This window comes from Lepidochelys olivacea (genome assembly GCF_965140295.1).
Source record: "Lepidochelys olivacea isolate rLepOli2 genome assembly, chromosome: 24".
In the NCBI taxonomy this organism is placed as follows: Eukaryota; Metazoa; Chordata; order Testudines; family Cheloniidae; genus Lepidochelys; species Lepidochelys olivacea.
In genome coordinates, this window is record NC_140434.1 from 9,798,237 (window position 1) to 9,818,978 (window position 20,742).

Consider the following 20,742-nt stretch of genomic DNA (forward strand, 5'->3'; position numbering starts at 1 on the left):
GCAAGTCAGTGAACTCTGGTTTCAAGACTTTAGCCCGTGACTTCCACCAGTTGAGTGATCTGATTTTCTATAAAACTTCATCAGTGAACATACTGTTCATTTTTTAAAAAAAAAATTAATTTAAATGATAGACAATAGTAAGTTTTTGGCCTTAATACTGGTTGTAGTAATTTCAAATTTAATTTTTAAATAGGTTTATCCAATTTAAAATACAATTTAAATTACACTTCTTTTAATCATTGATTTTTATCCGCCCTGATCCAAAGTGAGGTCTTTAGCTTGGGTCCTTCTGAACCAGTTCAGTCTGTAACTTCCCAATATGGGCAGGAAGCCACAGGGATTGGCAGCAGTTACCCCGATTCAGCTACTCTTTCCCGCAGTGCAGTGCTTCACATCTGGAAATTAGCCAGAAGCTCCTTTTCCTAGTAACAAAGCTGGACCCAATGGGGTAGGTGTTTCAGGAATCCCAGCATGCACTGATGGTACCATGGCTGAGCTATGCTGTACACATGTGCTAAGGTGTTACGAAGACAGGTGAGAACCATCCTCTGTCCTAGTGATGGCTTCATCACCTTCTGTAGACCCCTTTGTTGCTCAGCCATGTCAGCTGAACAGTTTGAGAACAGTCTTTTAATGTGACTGGTGTAACCTCACACCGCGTTCTAGATTGCTCTGCCTGGAATCGGCTTTACCACTGCTAACTAATTTCTTAAAAGCACTGAGCACTCGTGGGAAGAACTATGAGGAAAGAAATGGGGTGGAATAACCTCCTCACTAACTAACTAGTTCATATCTGCCAGCAGCATAGCATAACAGAACCCATCCCTTAAACCCTGCAACAAACCCCTCTATCCCCTGGCCAGCTGTGATTGGGCTGGCTTAGCTATTGGACATAGGGGCTTGTAGCTTCCTCCTGCAATGGGGAGACCTCTTGTTGTATTTGAACTGAACCGAACCCCATTTAATCAGCTCTTCTCCTTACCCTTCTCTCTGCTCTGAGGCTGGTTTTTGGGGCTCTCCGCTTCTCCACACCAGCAGCCTGTTCTGGCTCTCATCTGTATTCCTCTACTTCCAAGCGCTCTCAGGCTCTTGCTGTTTCCCCTTTCTCTGCAGACCCCTACAAAGGCCGTGCTCAGTACACACCCACAGGCATTCGTTTCACTTCGGTGACTCGGAAGGACACAGGGAAGTATATCTGCGAGGTCCTCTCGACCGGGAGCGGTGGCGGCGGTGAACTGAGCAAGTCAGAAGTTGACCTCATTGTCCAAGGTACTAATGCCTTCCTGTAATTACCACTTGGGACCGGTTGCCATGGCTTCTAGTCTCGGTGAGGGGGGGCCCTTGGGGCCTGTGGGCAACGAGTGTGTTTTCATGGAGTTTAAGATCAGAAGGGAGCATTATGAACTTCTAACCTGCGTGGTACAGACTGGGGAACCTTGCCAGTGACTTCTGCCTTAAGGAGGTTATTTTTCCCTGCTAAGAGATGCCATTGAGCCCAATGGCTCATTTGAACAGAGTTGCTCTCTGCACAACGTGGCATCGTCAGTGGATAGCAAACTAGCCTGAGGTCACTGAAACAAGACACTTTCCACATTGGACTTAGACTCTAGGGAAGCCTCAATTGTCTGAACCTGACTATCTGAAATTCTCACCCATGTCCGTTGACCATGGACCTGCAGGGCCACAGCGGCATGCCATTGGAGCTCTAGGGCCTTCCTGAGAGCAGCGTCAGTCCTGCTGGAATACAGCCATGAAATAAGGCTGCTTTGGGCAGTGGCAAGTATCCTGTAATCAAATCAGGCTAGCCAGGTTTGAAGAGGTGCCCTGGGGCAAGCCTAATGCCCGGATTATCCAATGGTTTCAAAAGACTCCGGTTCTGTTGGCTCTGCATCTTCAGAACTGTTAAACACAACTGGTTGTCGAGGAATGTCTCCCACGGGTCAATGCATAGTCCATTAGGTGGCCATGAAGAAACAATCCTAGCTACACGGGGGCACCATTATTTCTGTAACACGCACTCAGGAAGTCTGACACTGTAACTGTTCCCCCTGCTGACATGGGCGGGTCCGTGCTTATGTTGCATTCCATACTAATGGCTTTTAAGCAGAGATCCCCTTCATACATATGTGCTGTCAGTGCACTTCTTCACACCTTGAAGACTCCCTGTCAGCACCAGTCTGAACCTTGGGTGTATTGTCTGCAGAGACCAATGGAGACTGACCAGTCCTCACCCCGGAAATGGTCCCTTCATGACTGGGCTGAGGCGCCTGGCAAAAGATTAGGCGGGGGAGATTGCACTACATTTACCATGCCTGCTCTGTGGCCGTACCCAGCGCCTCACTCACAAATGCTGTCAGTCTAGCACCTTTCACCAGCGCTGCAAAATCATCACCGAATGGGAGCCCAGTTTTGGACCAAACTCTGTTTCCTTCCTTCAGGATCGCAGCAGTTTTGGTCAAACATTTTGTTTTGACAAGTTGCTCCATCAAAGTGGGATGGACACTGGCTTCGCCCACACAGCCAGCATCGCACCTTTCACCTGTCAGCGGGGGGGCTCCTGCCAGCAGTGGGGCTCCTCGGCAAAGCATTAATTTCTGGTCAGTGACCCTTCTCGCCACATGCATTTGCCACTTACGTTGAACGCTGTGCACCCGATTCTCCATCTCCCTGCTCCTCGTACGGTCGTTTGCACCAGAACACAGTGAGCTGCTCTGATTTAGTTGCATTCCACACCCATTCTGCAGTGCCGTAAATGACTGCCCAGGGAGCTGGGCAATGGAAGCTCCAGCTCAGCGAGTGCCATTAATCCTCTATTGAATTAAAGTGCAGCTAGTTCAGAATCCACGCAAGGAAATGCTGCTCTCTGTGGAATGTGTCCAGGAGATGAAGACAATAGTGTGGCTGGTTTTTAAAGCAAAGTCCGCTACTATCTGTAGCTATGCTGACATGAGTATTACAATTACCATGAGTATTACAATTCTACAATTACCGAACTAAATGTAGAAGTCAATCAAATGGGGATGTTCAGATTGCTCCTGTAGATCTATCACTACAAGATAAAAACTTCCTCAAAAGTTCAATACAACCATTATTATCAGTTCTCAAAGAAAGTAAATCACTGCTGATACAGTCAGCAGATGACACAGAAGTGAATGGGTGAAGTGATAAAATTGAAGACGGGGCACAGATCCTGAGTAATCTCTGGTAAACTGGACACAAACAAACATGCATTTTAGTATGGCCAAATGGCGGGGGGGGCGGGTTAGTTCAGGGGTTTGAGCATTGGCCTGCTAAACCCAGGGTTGTGAGTTCAATCCTTGAGGGGGCCATTTAGGGATCTAGGGCAAAAATTGGGGATTGGTCCTGCTTTGAGCAGGGGGTTGGACTAGATGACCTCCTGAGGTCCCTTCCAGCCCTGATATTCTATGAAAGTCTATGAAAGTATAATCAAGCTTCAGGGCAGCACAGAATCTCTGCATGGGTCAGGAAGGAACCACTTTTCACTCCTTCCCCATCTCAATTAAAGGTGCATTATCGGGGAATGACAGTTACACTGGCCTGAGCTCTGGAACTTCACTGATCAACCCTGGAGCAGTGCCAAGAAAGCCCTGCCAATGGAAGAGGGCCCAGCCACTGACTTAGTCCGTTGGCTCATGAGCCAATCAAGCTAGACATGGATTCTGCTTTCTGTTTACTTCACTTAAAATGATCTGGCCATTTGTTTGCCTTCGTGTCACTGAGCAGGTCCTCTAGTCTAATCCAGTCGGTCATGGGTTAATAAGCGCAATTTAACAAATGCGAGTGACCGCGTCTTGGGTGTGTTTAGGACGGGGGGGTCATAGTGGTGGGTTCAAAGCTCTGTAAGGTCATCTGTAACATGTGCCTTTTTGCCTTCTCCGCTGGCAGTGCCTCCCTCCAAGCCCGTTGCCAAGGGGCCCACCTCGGTGACAATCGGAAACAAAGCTGTGCTGAAATGTGTGGAAACAGATGGGTCTCCACCTCCTACCTTCCAATGGTACAGGGACAACATCCTGATGCCCTCCAACCCCAAGATCAATGAGAAATTCAGGAACTCCTCCTACACGATTGACACCAAGACTGGAGTGCTGGTACGCATGGGGGAGGGGGCTGCCTGACTCATGGGGAGTTTATGCCTCTGTCCATGTCTCCCTCACGCCTTCTTTCCCACTCCAGACGATTGAGCCCGTAACCAGCTTCGACACGGGGGATTATTTTTGCGAGGCTCAGAACAACGTCGGGACCGCTCAGAAATCTGAAGCCATCCACTTGGAAGCCAGTAAGGAAATGGGGGCTTGCAGAGCCGGTGGGTGGGTGTGTGCGGACGTCCACACTGGGCTCTTTGGAAGTCACTTGCAAGCTTACAATAGCCAGTACTGTCACTGCCCCTTCCCGGCCTCCTGCAGCTACTTCCTGTACTGGCTGCGGTAGATTAAAGGTTGGACAGTGCCCAAGTGTCTTGATGGGAAAAGAGGCATGTGCTCCGCTGGAGGGGGTGGGGGAGAGCCTGGAACCAGAAGCCCATTGGGCTGCCCTGCTAAAAGAGCACCCTTCGCAGAGAACGGAGTCTCCTGAGAGCTGACAAGTGGTTCTTGGCGTGTCCCACCTCCTACATGACCTCTGGAGCTGGGCCGCCATAGAGACAGACCCAGAGGAGGCTCCCGCCCTAGCCTAGTGCACCCTGGGATTGGGAGTGACTGAGGTTGGGGATGGGTGTTTGCTGGGCCCAGCTCTGGTGACAAGCATTCCAACTGTCCCCTCCTCTGAAAAGCTACCGTGCCATCAGCCCCTGTTCCCTGGAGCTGCCCAAACCATCCTGTTTTCCACCTTTTGGTCTGGTTTTAGCCCTTTGTAACATTAGGCTCATACAGTGGCGCTCAGAAGACTGCAGATCTTCGGGTGCCAGGTCCATGCTGGTGCTGCCTTCCCAGGCCACAGCCAGTTCCCCTCTGAATGCCTGAAGACTTTGTATCAGGGCAGGGCTGAGCTCACTGGAACCACATAGCAAAGCAGCAGACGTGCTCGCAGGCTCGTCCCAGGCTAGGCTGGCCAGGGAATATTGCCGTTCTCAAACTCTGCTCTTCCTGCTGCCACTTGCAGATAGGTGGAAGCAGCTAGCTCTGAACCCAGCTGTGTGGCAAGGGGCTGGTGACAGCTAGGCAAGAAGAAATGGAGGTGGAGCAGGCTGGGAGCTGTCGTAGTGTGAAGGGGGCCTGGCTCAGACCTGTGAGTGGGACAGCAGCAGGGTTATAATTACAGAACCCCCACTTGAGATAACTAGCCCAGAGCTTCTCAATCTGTGCCCCGCACAGTGCTGGCTGGGAAGCTGGCGGGTTCCCCAGGGCAGGCTTCTCACCTCTAGCTGCTTAAACCATTAAAGGTACCTGAGACAGGGTGATTCCACCTTGAAGGAAGGTGGGGCCCAGTCCCCCCTGGGGACTGCAACTAGACAGGTTAAATCCTTTGCTGGTGTCACTCTCCCACGGGGGCAGTTCCACATGCAAAAGCATTTGGGATCCTGTGGCATGCAGGGGGATCTGTCCACATAAGGTCTCTGCATGCCGCACTGACGTCTTTCTCTCACCCAGCTGAAGTCAACGTGGGCGGTATTGTGGCAGCTGTGGTCGTGCTGCTAATCGTGCTGGCTCTGGTTGCCTTCGGCATCTGGTTCGCCTACAGACGTGGCTTTTTCAGCAGTAAGTATTAAGCTACCCGCGTGGGCTGCGAACGTACCTCTCCCTGCCCCCTTCCACTTGCACTCAGCCACTCCCATGACATAGGTAGTTCCTCTGAGCCCCCATCAATTCCCCTGCAGAAGCTAAGGCACACGCCGCCGGGCAGGGTGCCAGGCAGACTGCTGCAGGCTAATGAGCGCTGGCTGCTACTGCTGCTGAAGAAACTATTGGGAGGAGCCATTGCATGGCAAGGTGTCTCTGCGAAGGGGCATCTACGCAGTGGGCAGAGTCTCCTGCTTGCCAGGAGCTTGAAGGCTACCTGTGATGCAGCAAACCTCGGCTGCCTTTCAATGAGGAGGGGCTGCCTGCGGAGTTCTTGACCCTATTGGGCAGCCCTCCATCAAGCCCCCTTTGACTCAAGATGGAGCACTGCATGCTGGGAACTGTAGTTCCTGGGGTCCCCCAGGCTGTGGTGCAGAGCTTGCTTGGCTGTGTCATGGTCAGGCCTGTGGTCCCCCCTTCTGTGAATCTGTCTCTCATCCCCATGCACGTGTGGCCTGTCTGCTCTTGGCCCAGCCAATTGAGTGCACTCTAAAAGCAGCGTGGCCCCCCGGAAGCCTGTGTTGCTGCCCGCTGTAGCAGTGCCAGGGTGCCACCCCTTGGAGATGGGACGTGTCGCTCAGCTGCCAACATTTAACCGTCTTGTTTTTTCTTTTTTCCTTCCAGAGAGAAGAGGGTAAGTGGAACCTCGCACTCTGTTCAAGTGTGCGCCTTGTTCTTTGTCCGTCCTCCAAGCCTCTTCCATCCCTCTTGTGCTCCTGGCCTGCGGAGATCCTTCTAGCGCTGTGGAGTGGGTAGAGTATTCCCCTAGGGAGCCAGGACTAGCCAGACTCTGCCACCTCCTCCGTGGCAGTTTAAATGCAGCCTGGAATCTCTTCCGTGCAGCAGTTAGAGTGCAAGGTGCCAGAGTGTACCCCAAGCTCCTCCTCCTACCCCGCTGTGCCCCAGAGTAGCTGCTGTGTGACACGTTGCTGGCCCCCCCCCCGCCAGGTGGGATCTCTGAGTCTGGAACAGTGGGGAGACTTTGACCTTTCCTCTTGGACGAGGGCACATGTTTCTGCTGTCCCCACCATGGGTCGCTCCTACCCTCTCAGGTCCACACTCCCCTGTCCTAGCTCTATTCCATCCGCATCTTCCAGCTGAAGACAGGAACCAAGCCTCCATCAATGCAGTTTTCCCCACCCGAATGGGTCAGCAGGTGGCATCTGGGTGGAGCACTGTCTTCCCCTGTTCTCCAGATGGCAGTGTTGTCTTGTGTCCCCACCTCTTGCTGGCCTGGTGAGCAAAAGGCTGCAGAAGGGTCAGAGCAGGGCAGTGTGTTGCCTCCAGACCATGCCAGGCATAGTCTCCTTCCCTTTACCCAAAAGAAGTCAACATCTCAGGAGCAAATAGCATTGTCATGAGCTTGAAAATTCCCCCCTGCACAGCTCTGCTCATGTACCCGATCCACAGCCCCCCACTTATTTGGCCCTGGACTCCCCTTCCAGTTCTGCCAATACCCCTCAGTCCTGACCCTCCTCAGCCCTCACTTCTGTGCCATTCTGCTCCTGGCCTGATTATACCAAGTTACAAGCTGGTTCTAACATGGGGACTGAGTAGATCCCAAAATCTACTTGGCACCCAAAGCAGGCTGGGTATCAGGATGAGGCCTCTTAGTTGTGTGCTGGATATCGGATGGGGAAATAAGGATGGAAGGAAGAGACCAGTCTGTAAAGCATCTCTCCTACCAGAGCTGGGGGGAGGCTGTGTCTTGCCTGGTGGGGGTTGGGAGAGAAGGGGCGAATCAGGCACCTCCCATGTATCTTTTGTGAGAAGTTTGACATAGCCTGGTAATTAACAGCAGCTGCCTGCTAACTTGCTTCCCCATCGTTGCTGGCTGTCTGGTCCAATACTGGCGGGGCACAGTGGCACAGCTGGTGGTTGGGGTGGGGTCCGAGGAGTGATCAACCCTTGTGAAGTGTCTTAGTTTAATTCTTTCTCTTTTTAGCAGCACTAATAAGCAAGTTATCTACAGCCAACCCTCCAATCGGAGTGACGTAAGTAGAACTGCCAGCCAGGCGGCTTTGCTCTGGCAGCCCAGAAAGTGTCTTGTCCCCAAAGAAATAACTTTGTTCCTGGCTTCTTGAGTGTGAGGTGTGCGATCAAATGGCCTGCAGGCTGGGACTGGTGTTTTGGCCACACCTTAGAGAGGCAGGGTGTAACCCAGCCGCAGAGCTGGGTTACAGCAGTGACCTACCCATGACTTGTGGGCTTTATGGAGTGTCCGAGACGCACCTCGCCCAAAACCGCCCTATCACGCTCACCTGTATGACCTTGAGCATGTCACTGAGGCTGTGTCTACACTTAAACAGCTAGCTGCTGTTCTTCCATCGACCTAGCACTGTCTACACTGGGGGTTAGGTCAGCTTAGCTACATGGTTCCGGGTGTGGATTTTTCACACCCCCAAGCAACATAGCTGGGTCAACTTAACGTTTGGAGTGGACCTGGCCTTAGTCTCTATGGCCCAGACCCACCAAGGTATTGAGGCTCCTAACTTCCACTGAAATAGAGCCTAAATACTTCTGTGGATCTGTGCCTCAAGTACCCAGTTCCTTGTGCAATGGGGATAGTGAACCCTGAGTCAAGCCCATTCCTTCTGGCTGAGCGAAAGCATCAGGCCAGGGGCATCCTTGATGCCACTAGCTGAGGGAGAATTAGTTTTCTTCCCCCCCAGTTAGAGAACCGGTCGGTCTGGCAGCTGTGGTGCAGCTTATCAATGTTGTGTGGAATTAAAGAGCAACAGCCCCCGATTTTTAGAATGAAAACCATTCCCACAGACACGTAAGTTGGGGTAAGGTAGCTCCAGTGCATTGCTTGGCCATGCAAGCCATTAAATCAAGGACCTTTCAGTAATGCTATGCCAAGCTCCCGACTAACCTTACTCATGTGGTAAATAGGCAAAGGCCATCAAAGTGAAACTCCAACGCAAGAGTGAAATTGAATGACTAATCATTGCAGTGAGAAATAAACAACTAATTTTAGTGTCTGGAATTTAATTAAACAATCAGCCGGAGGCCATTCTGAGAGTCAGATGGAGACTGGGACGCGGGAAGTGGTGTCTGCACGCTGAGTCCTTTGTCTGTCATCAGACTGGGGGTAACACTTTCAAAAGCACCAAAGTTCTATTTTCAAAAGTGACGTAGGTACTTAAATGCCCCACGCGCCAGATCCCTAAGGGATGTAGGTGCCGAAAGATGCAGATAGGTGCTTGGGTGCTTTCGGAAATCTCCCTCGGTGCCTATCTGCATGTTCAGGCACCTAAATGCCATTAAAAACCTGACCCCAAGCACCTCATCACTCTTGAAAATGGGACTTAGGAGCCTCTTAAACAGGAGTTTTTGCACAAAAATGAAAGGAAAATCATGTCTTTGCTGAGAGCCCAGCACCATTTGCTGGTCTGGGGTAGGGAAAACAGGAGTTATTGCTAGTGGTAAAAGTCAGAGTCAGGATCTGGGAGTTAAAGGGTTCTGTGCCCAACTTGGTCCCTTACACCTACTGTGCCTCCACTCGGGCATTTGTTAAATGGGTGTAATACGTCATCATGGTGATTCAGTTGTTTAACAGCCTGAGATCCTTGGCTCAGGTATGACATACGTGCAGTTGGTGCGTTCTGCTCTGTAAAGCAGTGCAGCCACTCGGGCCGCTTCCCCAGAGTACAGGTAGATCTCCCATGGGCTCCACACAAGGCACAGAGGGACGTGTGCGTGACAAGACCCAAACCCTGTGTGCTGGTGACACGGACTGATGCTGGAGATGGGCTGCGGGAGGAGTTGCAAAGTTGATTCTCACACAGGACTGGAATAACAGGGGGTGTTGCCAGGCCAGCTTTCTCCTAAGTGAACAGCCAGCTCTTCCCTGACACATGGCAGCTTTGCAATGAGAGAGGTTGAGCCCATAAACATAACTTCACCTGCAACCTAGTCTGTGCTTCTACCCAGGAAACCCAGTGCTCTCCTGCTGAGCCACTTGGTGGTAACTGCAGCTTTAGACCTGCCCCCAAGAGCTCAGTCTAGGTAGACAGGCTCGACAAATAGGGTGGGAGAGGAAACAGGCACTGAAAGCAGAGGTGACTTGCTCAAGGTGGGAGGCAGAGCAGGGACTGGGATCCAGGTCTCCTGATTCCCAGCCCAGTGTCCTCGTTGCTGGAACTCACTGTTTCTCCTTGGCTACCCAGTGCCATGAGCTTTTCTCTCCAAGGGGCTCAGGGACGGGGGCAAAGGGAGCAGGTTTGTTTTGAAGGATTCACTGTAATTCATGTACATGGGAATTCACTGTGTCTTTCTTTCACTCCCCCAGGGAGAATTCAAACAGACCTCGTCCTTCCTGGTGTGACATTGGCCCAGGCTTGGATCCCCCTCTCCTGCCGACGTCCTGCCCCTTGCCCCATGAACTGCTGTAAATGTTCTGTGTGAACGACTGTAACACTGAGATTTTAAGTTTTTTTTTTTAAGTTACACCTAGTGCCTTTTTAGTCCTCTTCTAGACTCTCCCTGTCCTGTAGATCTGTGGGGCTGGAGTCTTGCCCTCTGTGCTGCAGGCAACTTCGCATAAACCAGCGTTATTTTCCTAAACGACAGATGACAAACCCAGCTGCTGAGCACACCCAGCAGAGGGGCTCCCCTGCCGCTTGCTGGCGTTGCAGATTGCTCACCCTGCTTTGGGGATGTCTGCTAGCACCAGGCTTTCCCAAGGAGGGTGAAATTCAGCCCATGCAGCAGGCCAGCGTGAGGCCTTTGCAGCACCGTAGTGCCACTTAAGCCTATCGGAGGGTTTTATGCTGCCAGAGGTGGCAGGCTGGGGAGCCCTGGTTATGCTAAAGCACTGAATGTAGGGAATGCAAGTATATTTTTGTGACTGTAGAAGATTGTTGTGTGGTCCCCACCGTCACTGCTATACTAGTGTCAGGATGTCATCTTTGTGGTGTCTGAACTGGCTGAATTCTACAACTCAACTATATCCCCCCTGCTGTCTGTGTCCCCCCCCCCGTCCCCCACCGAAAAAGTGTCCCCATTTTTCCACTATCTGGTCACCCCAACCTCAGTATGAATGGCAGGAGTCTTGAACCACCACGCATCTGGATCCACTGAGAAATACTTGTAGGGAACGAGCCTGTTGCAGGAAGCGGGAAAGGGGCTGCTGCAAGGCTGCGGTAGATGGTGCCTCATCCGTGGAATCTGTATTTTTCTCTTGCGGGGCTCCAAAGCAGACTGGATCGGTTACCAGGAATAACGGAGGTTGGAATCAAATCCTTCACTTTGTTGGGTCACAGTGTGTAACTACCCTGGCAAGAGCTCTTCAGGAGGCTGTCCTGCAAGCAGAGGCTGTAGGGCCAGACTCCTCTCCCAGCAGCTGGACAGATTTAACTGTGCGGCTGCTTTTTATTACAGTTCAGCAAGAGAAACCTTCCCAGACCTTAACTTGAAAGCCTGAGACACTGTAATAGTCACTTTTAAAACCACTTTAAAATACTTGTGTAATTTTATCTATTTGTAACTGGAAATAAACCCTTTGGTTTGAGTTCAGTCTCACCGAACATTTGGAAGGAGGAAGGTGGGGCTGGCTTGCTAGGATGTGGAGTGGACTGCAGCTCTCCTGCCCCCTGCTGGTCCGTGGTGGAAGTGGGGGGACTGCACAGTAGTTCTCTGCATCTAACACAGTGGTGACACTCAGACCTCAGTGGTTCAGGAACCAAATTAGCAATCGACAATAGTACTCTTCATGTTTAAACGGTATGACGGGAAATGTTGAGTTTTCATATATTCTTCTCACAGCAAGATGACGGACCAAGTATTTTATCAACTACAATTGGTGGTTAACCTAGTAAAAGCATCCTGATTGGTTGGTGGTTCATCACACGGAGTTTTAACGTCCTGTGCTGCACAGAGCTGCAGGAGACCCAGTAACGAGCCTCTCGTGAACCTGTCTGAGGATCATTGAGATCTAGCAGTTGTGTTGGCACCTGAACTGGGGGCACTGGGACTCTTGACGGATTCAGGTTGAATTCAGCATAGTTTTGGCTGAAAAGAGGGTTGGGGTTTTTTAAAGTCAATGTTTCAGTTTTTTATTTAGGAAGTGTTTATTTTGGCTGAATTAGAAACCAAAATACTTCCTATGTAAAAAACACCAGAACGTGGCTGAATTGAAAAGGAAAACTCAAATTTCACTTGAGCCAACCAAAATGTTTGTTAATCCAGAGCAAGAATTTTTCACTTGGACAACATTTTTTTTAAAAAAATTGGATTTGGTTTGACTCCAACCTGATTCTTCCCCAGAATATTTGGTTCAGTCCCCAAATAAAAACATCCATTATTTGCTGAACTCTAGTTAGCAGCACTCTCCCCACCCCTCTGTTCACACAGGTGCTAATGGAAGCCTGGCGGGGAGAACTGGAGGTCTCTGGCTGGGACTGTTCTGGCAGATGTCAGGCCATGTCTACACTAGCACTTATGTCAGCAAAACTTTTGTCACTCGGGGGTGTGAAAAAACACCCCTGAGTGACACAAGTTTTGCTGGCATAAGCACTCATGTGCCCAGCACTCTGTCAGTGGGACATGCTCTCCTGCTGACAGAGCTACCGCCGCTCGTTGGCCTGATTTCCACAGGAGAGCTCTCTCCTGTTGGCATAATGCGGCTACACCATCAATCTTACAGCAGCACAGCTGTGAGCTTGTAAGGGTAGACATGGCTTTAGTAGTAGGTGAGCTTCAGCATGTTCCCTGAAATTTACATCCATGTGTGGAATGAATTTGTGTGTACCAATATGGAGGTGATGTGGGGCTGAGGGGCTCGGAGTGTGGGAGGGGGCTCCAGGCTGGGGCAGAGGGTTAGGGTGTGTGTGTGGGGGGAGGGCTTCGGAGTGCGGGAGGGGATGTGGGCTCCAGCTGGGGGAAGGGGGGGCGGCGCTGGGGATGAGGGGTTTAGGATGTGGGAGGAGGCTCAGGGCTAGAGCAGAGGGTTGGGGCGGGGGGGATGAGGACTCTGGGTGGGGCTGAGGATGAGGTGTTTGGGGTGCACAACAGGGCCCTGTTCTCTACTGGCCCTTAGACACGACCCTCACACACAGCTCTGTGCTGGAGTCCTTGGCTTGACCTGGGGCTGCATGTCGCCTTTCCTGCTGCCATAGGTGCTTGAATCAGAGCAAGTCGGCTCTACTTTGATCCAAACAAGGTTGCAGTGAAGCTGGGGGTTTGGGGGATCCCTATGCAGGAGGTGAGAGGGTAAGGATTGTGTCCCTGTTGTGCCATTCTGGTCAGGACTCCCAGAACCACAAGCCATGGTGTTACCCTTCTGCCTTAGCAAGAGTGAGCTTTGCTGGAGATTATACGGTGTCTCAGCTCCCTGCTCTGCCAGGCTGTCTGTCTCACCAGCAAACGCCTCGAGAATGCCAGCCTTCTCCTTGCCTTGCAGGTAACATTCAGTGAACTGCAGGTCCCCAGAGACGTCTCTGCATCCAGTCCCTCTCCCGGGATGCTCACAGAAATTAAGTTCGCTGTTTCCAAAGAGACTAGGCCCACACCAGCCTGCTCGGCCGTCTGAGGGCTCACTTTATGCTTTGATTTAGTTGGTGTTGGCCCTGCTTTGAGTAGGGGGTTGGACTAGATGACCTCCTGAGGCCCCTTCCAACCCTGATATTCTATGATTCAATAGACCGGCTCAGAGATGGTTGATAGGAAAACTCAGAAGTTTCACAAAGAACAAGATTTGAGGAAAAGAGGTGACTGGTTACAAACAAAGCTCACTGTCTGCTGCCTAAAACTTAATTTTAGCAAGTTATGATCTTTGCCTAAGCAGTTTTCTCTTAGCTCCTGCCTTTCAGGCCAAGAGGATCTGCCATTCACAGGCGCCATCCTATGTCCTCTGAGTGGTGAATAACCAAAAGGGCTTTTTGCCTCCTTGTCTTTGTCTCGAGCCAGGAAGCCTTTGGGGGAGGGGGAACAAACTCAGACCTGGAGCAAGCTCAGCAAGTAGTTTTCTCTGCTGCTTGATGGCTTTGTTTATCTTATATGTAAATGCCCTTTCATTGGGCTCTGCCTGTCATCAAGCCGCTCAGAGGGGAACCCACATTCCCTGGTCTGGGGCAGCCTTGCTATAGGCACTGCCTCCCAAACACTGTAAGAACATATTGCCAGCACTCATACATCATTCTTTATATCCACACTCTGCATGCATCACGTGATTTTCAGGACCAGCCTGTCACCTGTTTTTGGATGATACTTTCCATGACACCTTTGATACATATTAGGACAATAGTGTATTGGGGGTAGTGAGTGTGTTAGGCCTAGGGTGAATTACAGGCGAGTGGGCCCTTTGCCAGTGGGCACTGAGGGTCAGACTGGTGGAGAGCTTGGGGATTGCAATCGGGATCTTCTCTTATGGATTCTTATTTTCCCTTTGGAAAGTCTCTAATAAAGGGCCTCATTCCTGGTCCTCTCTGAGGAACAGTCCCAGACCTGGAGAGCCAGTGGGGCTGGGCACCCCAGCCCACAGCAACTGCTTAGCCCCACCCTGCATGGGCTGTTTTTCTACAGCTGTCACTGAGCCCCTTGATGCAAATGAGCAATGAACACAGTGGCTCACCACGCAGCCTTTGACATCACACATGAAGGCTCAGCCAGCCAATCAGCATGGGCTATAAGATGTGAGCATGTTTCCATGGCAGTCATGGATGGTGCTGCAGACACCCCTGGGGATAAGATGCTGGGGCAGAGCCAGGCACAGAGGCCAGCCCGCTGTGAATGGAGTAACCCGCTCTGAGGTGCAGGCAGAAGCCTGTTCCCTGCTGGTGTATTAAACAACCCTAGTCAGAACCATCTCTGCACCCAGAGCTCCCTTGGGAGGGCAGGTGGGTGAGGGAACTGAGGGACTGGGAGTGAGGACACCTGGGTTCGATGTACAGCTCTGGGAGCAGAGTGGGGTCTAGTGGTTAGAGCACAGGGATCTGGGATGCTGGACTCCTGGGTCTATACTAAGCTCTGGGAGGTGAGTGGGAGTCTAGTGGTTAGAGGGGCTGGACTCTTGCCTTCAGCACTGTAACTGTCAAGAGTAAGGAATCATCCCTCAGTCTGACCCTTGGCTTTCATCTTCTCTCAGCCCCACTGGGAGTCACCCACTTTCCCTGATGACCCTTCCCGGTTCCGTGGAGCTGGTCTTGGTGAAAGGTTCCTAGTTGCTCATTACCTCACATGTAAGAGGCCCTGCCAAATTCATGGTCATAGGATTTTAAAAATCATAAATCTCACCATTTCAGATATTTACATCTGAAATTTCATGGTGGTGTAACCAAGGGGGTCCTGACCCCAACAGGAGGTGGGGGGGGGGGGGGTTGCAAGGCTTTTGTAAGAGTGGGCTCATGGTATTGCCACCCTTACTTCTGTGCTGCTGCTGGCAACGGCATTGCCTTCAGAGCTGGGCAGCCGGAGGGCCACGGCTGCTAGCCGGGCACCCATCTCTGAAGTCAGCGCTGCCGCCAGCAGCAGCACAGAAGTAAGGGTGGCTTGGTAGCGTATTGCTGCTGGTGGGGCAATGTCTTCAGCGTTGGGCGCCTTGTCAGCAGCCACTGCTCCCCGGCCACCCAGCTCTGAAGGCAGTGTAGATGTAAGGGTGGCAATACTGCGCCCTCCCACAATAGCCTTGCAACACCCCCCTTTCCCCAAGTTGGTCCTTTTGGGTTGGAACCTCCAGTTTGAGAAACACTGGTCTCCCCTGTGAAATCTGTATAGTATAGGGTAAAAGGACACAAAAGACCAGATTTCAGGGGGAGGGAGAGCAGATGTCACGGTCAATGACATTTTTCATGGCTGTGAATTTGATAGGGCCCTACCCATACAATCTCCTACCCTTTGGCTCCACTTCTGCTCCTGCTTCGAGCCCACGCTCCCCCTCCCAGCCAGCCCATGCTGGTGTCTGATGCTCTGGGAAGCCAGAGGGGCAGGAGTTGCCATAGGCCAGGCCAGAGGAGATGGAGGCTGGGAGCGGGGATCCCAGCAGAGTGGAGGTCTGGGAGCTGGGGAGAGGCAGGAGCTGTGATAGCCTAGGCCGGAGGAGATGGAGGCCAGGGTGAGAATCTCAGCTGAGGGGAAGCTGGAGGTCAGAGGGGAAGGAGCTGCCATTGGCTGGGCCAGAGAAGATGGAGGCTAGGATGGGGCTGGGTCTCTGGGAGGAGCTACCCAGAGACAAAGACCTAGATGAGGGTTTCAGCGGTTCAGCATTCCCAGGAACTCACACAAGAACTGGCCTTTCCCTCTTTAAGGCAGGGGCTGCAGCAGCTTGCTGGAGCTGACATGGCCTCACAGAGCAGTGAGGGCATCATCAAGCTGTCGAGGGAGGAGCTGGAGGCCCTGAAAGCTGCCTTTGAGGAGGGGAACCTCACTGGCGTGGCCTCCAGGCTGCAGGAGATGCTGGAGTCGCTGGAGAGCATCCAGCTGGACATGGGCATCACGGGCGAGACTGGCGCTGGGAAGTCATCCTTTGTCAATGCCCTGCGGGGCCTGGGCGATGAGGATGTAGGTGCTGCCCGCACCGGTGTGGTGGAGACCACCAGGGAGCCGACTCCATACCAGCATCCCCGGTACCCCAACGTGACTATCTGGGACCTGCCAGGGATCGGCACACCCGATTTCCACCCTGACAGCTACCTGGAGCAGGTCGGCTTCTCGCACTACGACATCTTCTTTATCATCGCCTCGCACTGCTTCACCGCCAACCATGCTGCTCTGGCCCGCCACATCCAAGCCATGGACAAGAGCTTCTACTTTGTCCGCTCTAAGGTGGACGTGGACCTGGATTCCTCCCTCAGGCGCCGGCCATCCAGCTACAGCGAGGTTGGGGTGCTGCAGGAGATCCGGCAGAACTGCCTGGAGGGTCTGCAGGCCCAAGGCATCCGCTCACCCCAGGTCTTCCTCCTCTCGGCCTTTGATCTCAGCAAATACGACTTCCATCTCCTGGGGGAGACGCTGGAGAGGGAGCTGAGCTACCACAAGCGGCATGCCTTCCTGATGGCCCTGCCCAACATCTCCTTGCACATCCTGGAGAAGAAAAAGGCAGCAATGTTGGAACACATGTGGCTGGTCTCCACCGTGGCCTGCGGTATCCATGCCACGCCCATCCCAGGGCTCCTGATCTCCTGCGATGTGGATGTCCTGGCCAGGACCTTGCAAGGTTACTGCAAGGGCTTTGGCCTGGACGATGACTCTCTGGAGAAGCTGGCAGCACAAATGGGGCAGCCAGTAGAGCAGATGAAGGCCGTGATCAAGTCTCCATTGGCCAAGGAGATCTCCAACATCCTGGTGGTGCAGTTGTTGCTACAGGCAGGCAGTGAGGCACCTAAGCTAGCCAAAGAGGTGCTGAGCTCTGTCCCGCTGCTGGGCTCGCTTGCATCCGGAGCACTGTCTTTTGCCACCACATACAAGATGCTGAGGAGCTTTGTGAATGCGGTGGCTGCTGATGCCCAGAGGGTGCTTATTAAAGCCTTCAACTTGGATGCTAAGAAGTGAGCCAGAAAGGAGGAGGAGAGATTGAAACACCTTCTATGATCAAAATCTCATGCCAGGTGCAGACAGGATCCTGGCATCTCCTGGAAATCCCCTGAGCTTCCTACCTGATGTCAGAATTTCATTCCTGAGCTGGATATAAAATCCATGATTGAATTTCTAAAGTTTCTGCTGCATTTGTTACTTTGCTATTTAAATGTCAAATATCAGAGCTGATTCTGCTGTCACTGACACTGGTGCAAATCAAGGTGTGTGTGTGTGTGTGTGTGTGTGGTATACCAGGAGTAACTCTGTTGTAAATACTTCACTGTAAACCAAAAGTAAGTCAGTCTTAAATGTGTCATCATAAACTGTGGGTAATTCCATTATAAATAGATACTTCATTGTAAACTAGTCATAACTCTGTTGTAAATACACGACTGTAAACCAAGAGTAACACAGATGTCAATACTCTGTTGCAAACCAAGGGTAAATCTACTGTATACCAGGAGTAATGCTGGTATGAACCAGGAGTAACTCTTGTACATACAGTATATTGTTATAACCTGGGGTAACCCCATTATAACTAAATGGTTTATTGTAAACTGGATGTGATTTTACTGTAACTACTCCATTGTAAACAGGATGTAACTCTGTTGTAAACCAGAAGCTGTAAATATTCTGGGCCAAAACCTCAGCTGGGGCAAATTGGGGGAAAGCTCTACTGAAGTCACTGGGCTGTGTGGCCTAGTGGACTGAAAACTAGAGTTTTATTCCCAGCTCTGCTGCGGCGTGACCATGGGCAAGTCACTTCCCCTCCCAGTGTCTGTTTCCCAACCTGTAGAATGGGAATAATGATGCTGACCTCCTTTGTAAGGAACTTTTTGAGATCTACTGATGTAAGAGCTAGTGATTACTAGCATAGAAAATAACAAGAAGTGAGGATCTGGTCAGGCATTGTAAACCAGGAGTAACTCCTGTGTAAATGAGGAGTAACCACTCTGAAATGGCAGTAAAGCCAGAGTACAGTATGTCAGAATCAAGGCAGTCCTTTCTTTTGGGGACAGGAGAGTGGGTGAAAATGAAGTAAAGTTCTGTGACCCCACAATTAATTAGCAAAACTTAAATATGTCCTTAGCTTTCATATTGCTGTAATGAACAGTATCGAAGCAAAGTCCAGTCTACAGTGTAGAGGTAGGAGTGTGGTCTAAGGGTTAGGGTAGATAGATTGATTATCAGGACTCTGGGGTTCTACTCTCAGCCCTGGGAGGTAGTGAGGGTTAGTGATTAGTGCAAGAAAGTGGGATTCAGGACTCCTGGGTTTGCTTCCTTCCCCACTCTACCACTTCCTCATGTAGGAGAGTCACTCTATCTCTTTGTGCCCTGTTTAACTCTTTAGGAGAAATGGGGATAATTTTCATATTTACCCAGCTCTCTAATGTGTTTTAAGATCGTCAGAGGAACGTCCGTGTTGTTAATATATACCATGCAATGAAAGTCCCCTTAGTTAGTTCCTGCCTAGGGCTTTGGCCCAGCCACCCTGGGAGGATCTGTATGAGTTTAACCCCAGACATTCACTTGGGATCAGAGTTGGTCGAGAAATGGACTTTCCCCTCCTGTGGGGAAATTCTGAGATTTTGAAACAACCTACCTAGGCAATTTATTCCAGTGCTTAATCACCCTGACAGTTAAGAATTTTTTCCTAATGTCCAACCTAAACCTCCCTTGCTGCAATTTAAGCCCATTGCCTCTTGTCCCAGCCTCAGAGATTAAGAAAAACAACCTTTTCCCCTCCTCCTTGTAACAACCTTTTACGTGCTTGAAAACTTATGTCCCCTCTCAATCTTCTATTTTCCAGACTAAACAAACCCAATTTTTTCAATCTTCCCTCATAAGTCATCTGTTTGCCATGGAAGGTGCTCAGGTGCTACGGGGCAGGGACTAGTATTTGTTCTTTGTTTGTACAGCCCCTAGCACAGTGGGGTCCTGCTCTATGACTGAAGCTCCTAGGTGGTAGCATAATACAAATCATTAATAATGGTGATGGGAGGCAGTACGAATGCCTTACGTTGTGTAAGCCTACCAGAGGCTGGGCCAGGTCAATCAGGGTTGTACTGTCTACGCACATTCCCAAAGCATGTACTCAGCAAAACTGCTAGCTATGAATTTTCTCCTGTGTAATCGCTTTGCAGACTCAGTTGACAACTCCTCTTCATTTGCTTTCTCAACAATTACAGAGAAGGTTATTGTCACATTTCAGGGCAACTGCACCTGGATTCTCCCTCGATGGTCCCTCGAGGGCAACTGCTCTAGCATTCTGCATCCTCAGCCACCACCTCTCTTGGTCAGAGACCTGCATCTCTCTCTGTCCTGACCAGGGTATTTCCAGGCTGCTCCATTTCCTGCTTACACTGTGATATCCCCAGCATGCCAGACTGCCTAACCAGGCCAGCGTCTTTGCTTTGTTTTCTCTTCGAGGGCTATGAACTACTGTAATTGCCAGCAGTCACATGTTATCAGATTGCTCTTTACAAGCAAGTACATTTATTGGTAAGATGAAAGCATTGCAGAGAAAGACGTATCAAACCAACACAAGTTCCTATATGTATGTGTCAGTTGTTGTGTGTACACCCCATTTCTGTGGCCCAATTTTCATTAAACCAGCTTTCCTCTATTCAACTTCAGTGGGCTCAGTCCATCACTTTAACATGAAATGAACCAATCAGCCCTTAAGCTCCAGGGCCTGCAGTCTTCTTGTGTCCCCCTATCAGTTCCCTGGAGTCAGCTAGGCCTGCGGCTGTTTCCTCTTCATCACTGCAGACCTTTCTGTTCTTTCATAGCTGGGCTTGTTTTCCTTACGGGGCCCAGCTGTGGGTTTGTCTCCATGAGTGGCAGTTCTGGCAGCGGTACTGGGGTGTGGTCAGCCTGGTTGCCTGGGAACAGGGAAGGCTCTCTTCTGCCTGTGTCCTGTCTGGGGTTTGTAAACTTCAGGACAGCGTGCAGAAAAATTTCCAGCCACCTGTCAGGCTTATGGGACATCAGTAGGCCAAAGTCCTTTCAACCCTTTGCAGGAAGGATTGGGGCCCCTCTTGGACAGAAGGTCTTGTCTGTTTGCTGGATCAGAAAGAAGGTCCTGAGCCAGTTGAAACTCAGATTATTTATCCACCAGTCCTTTCTTTGTCTGTTGGTCTCTGGAGAATCCAGTTTGAACTAGTATCTGGAGCCTCCCCAGGTGATGGTACCTCTCTAGAGGCGTTAATCTGAATGAATTTGCCTAATCACGCCCTGTAACGGGGTTCACTCACCACTCTGGAGCTTCCTGCTGGTTGTCTTGGGAATTAGCTCTGCATGTTAGTGCGCAATCTTTGGGTGGTGCCTTGCTGCCATCACTCCTGCTCTAGGACCCAGGTCTCTCCAAGGACCACAGTGTCCTCTTCAGTGACACAGCCCTCCGGCTGTGCCACGCACTGTGCTCCCTCTT

The 20,742-nt window shown here is 51.1% G+C and overlaps 1 protein-coding gene and 1 pseudogene across 2 annotated transcripts in view; both read left to right on the forward strand.

The window, feature by feature from the left end:
* The window catches only part of F11R (F11 receptor), a 48,705-nt gene extending 37,395 nt beyond the window's left edge, over positions 1-11,310 (forward strand). The window contains exons 4-9 of the mRNA XM_084613986.1: positions 1,114-1,269; positions 3,907-4,109; positions 4,195-4,297; positions 5,607-5,718; positions 7,741-7,789; positions 10,090-11,310. Of these exons, the coding sequence (XP_084470112.1) occupies positions 1,114-1,269; positions 3,907-4,109; positions 4,195-4,297; positions 5,607-5,718; positions 7,741-7,789; positions 10,090-10,125 (659 nt within the window). The 3' untranslated portion in view covers positions 10,126-11,310. The remainder of the gene's footprint in view (positions 1-1,113; positions 1,270-3,906; positions 4,110-4,194; positions 4,298-5,606; positions 5,719-7,740; positions 7,790-10,089) is intronic.
* Positions 11,311-15,645: 4,335 nt separating this feature from the next.
* LOC311512148 (interferon-inducible GTPase 5 pseudogene) lies at positions 15,646-17,380 on the forward strand (annotated as a pseudogene). Its single transcript has one exon. The product of its transcript is annotated as an interferon-inducible GTPase 5 pseudogene (transcript).
* Positions 17,381-20,742: the final 3,362 nt, after the last annotated feature.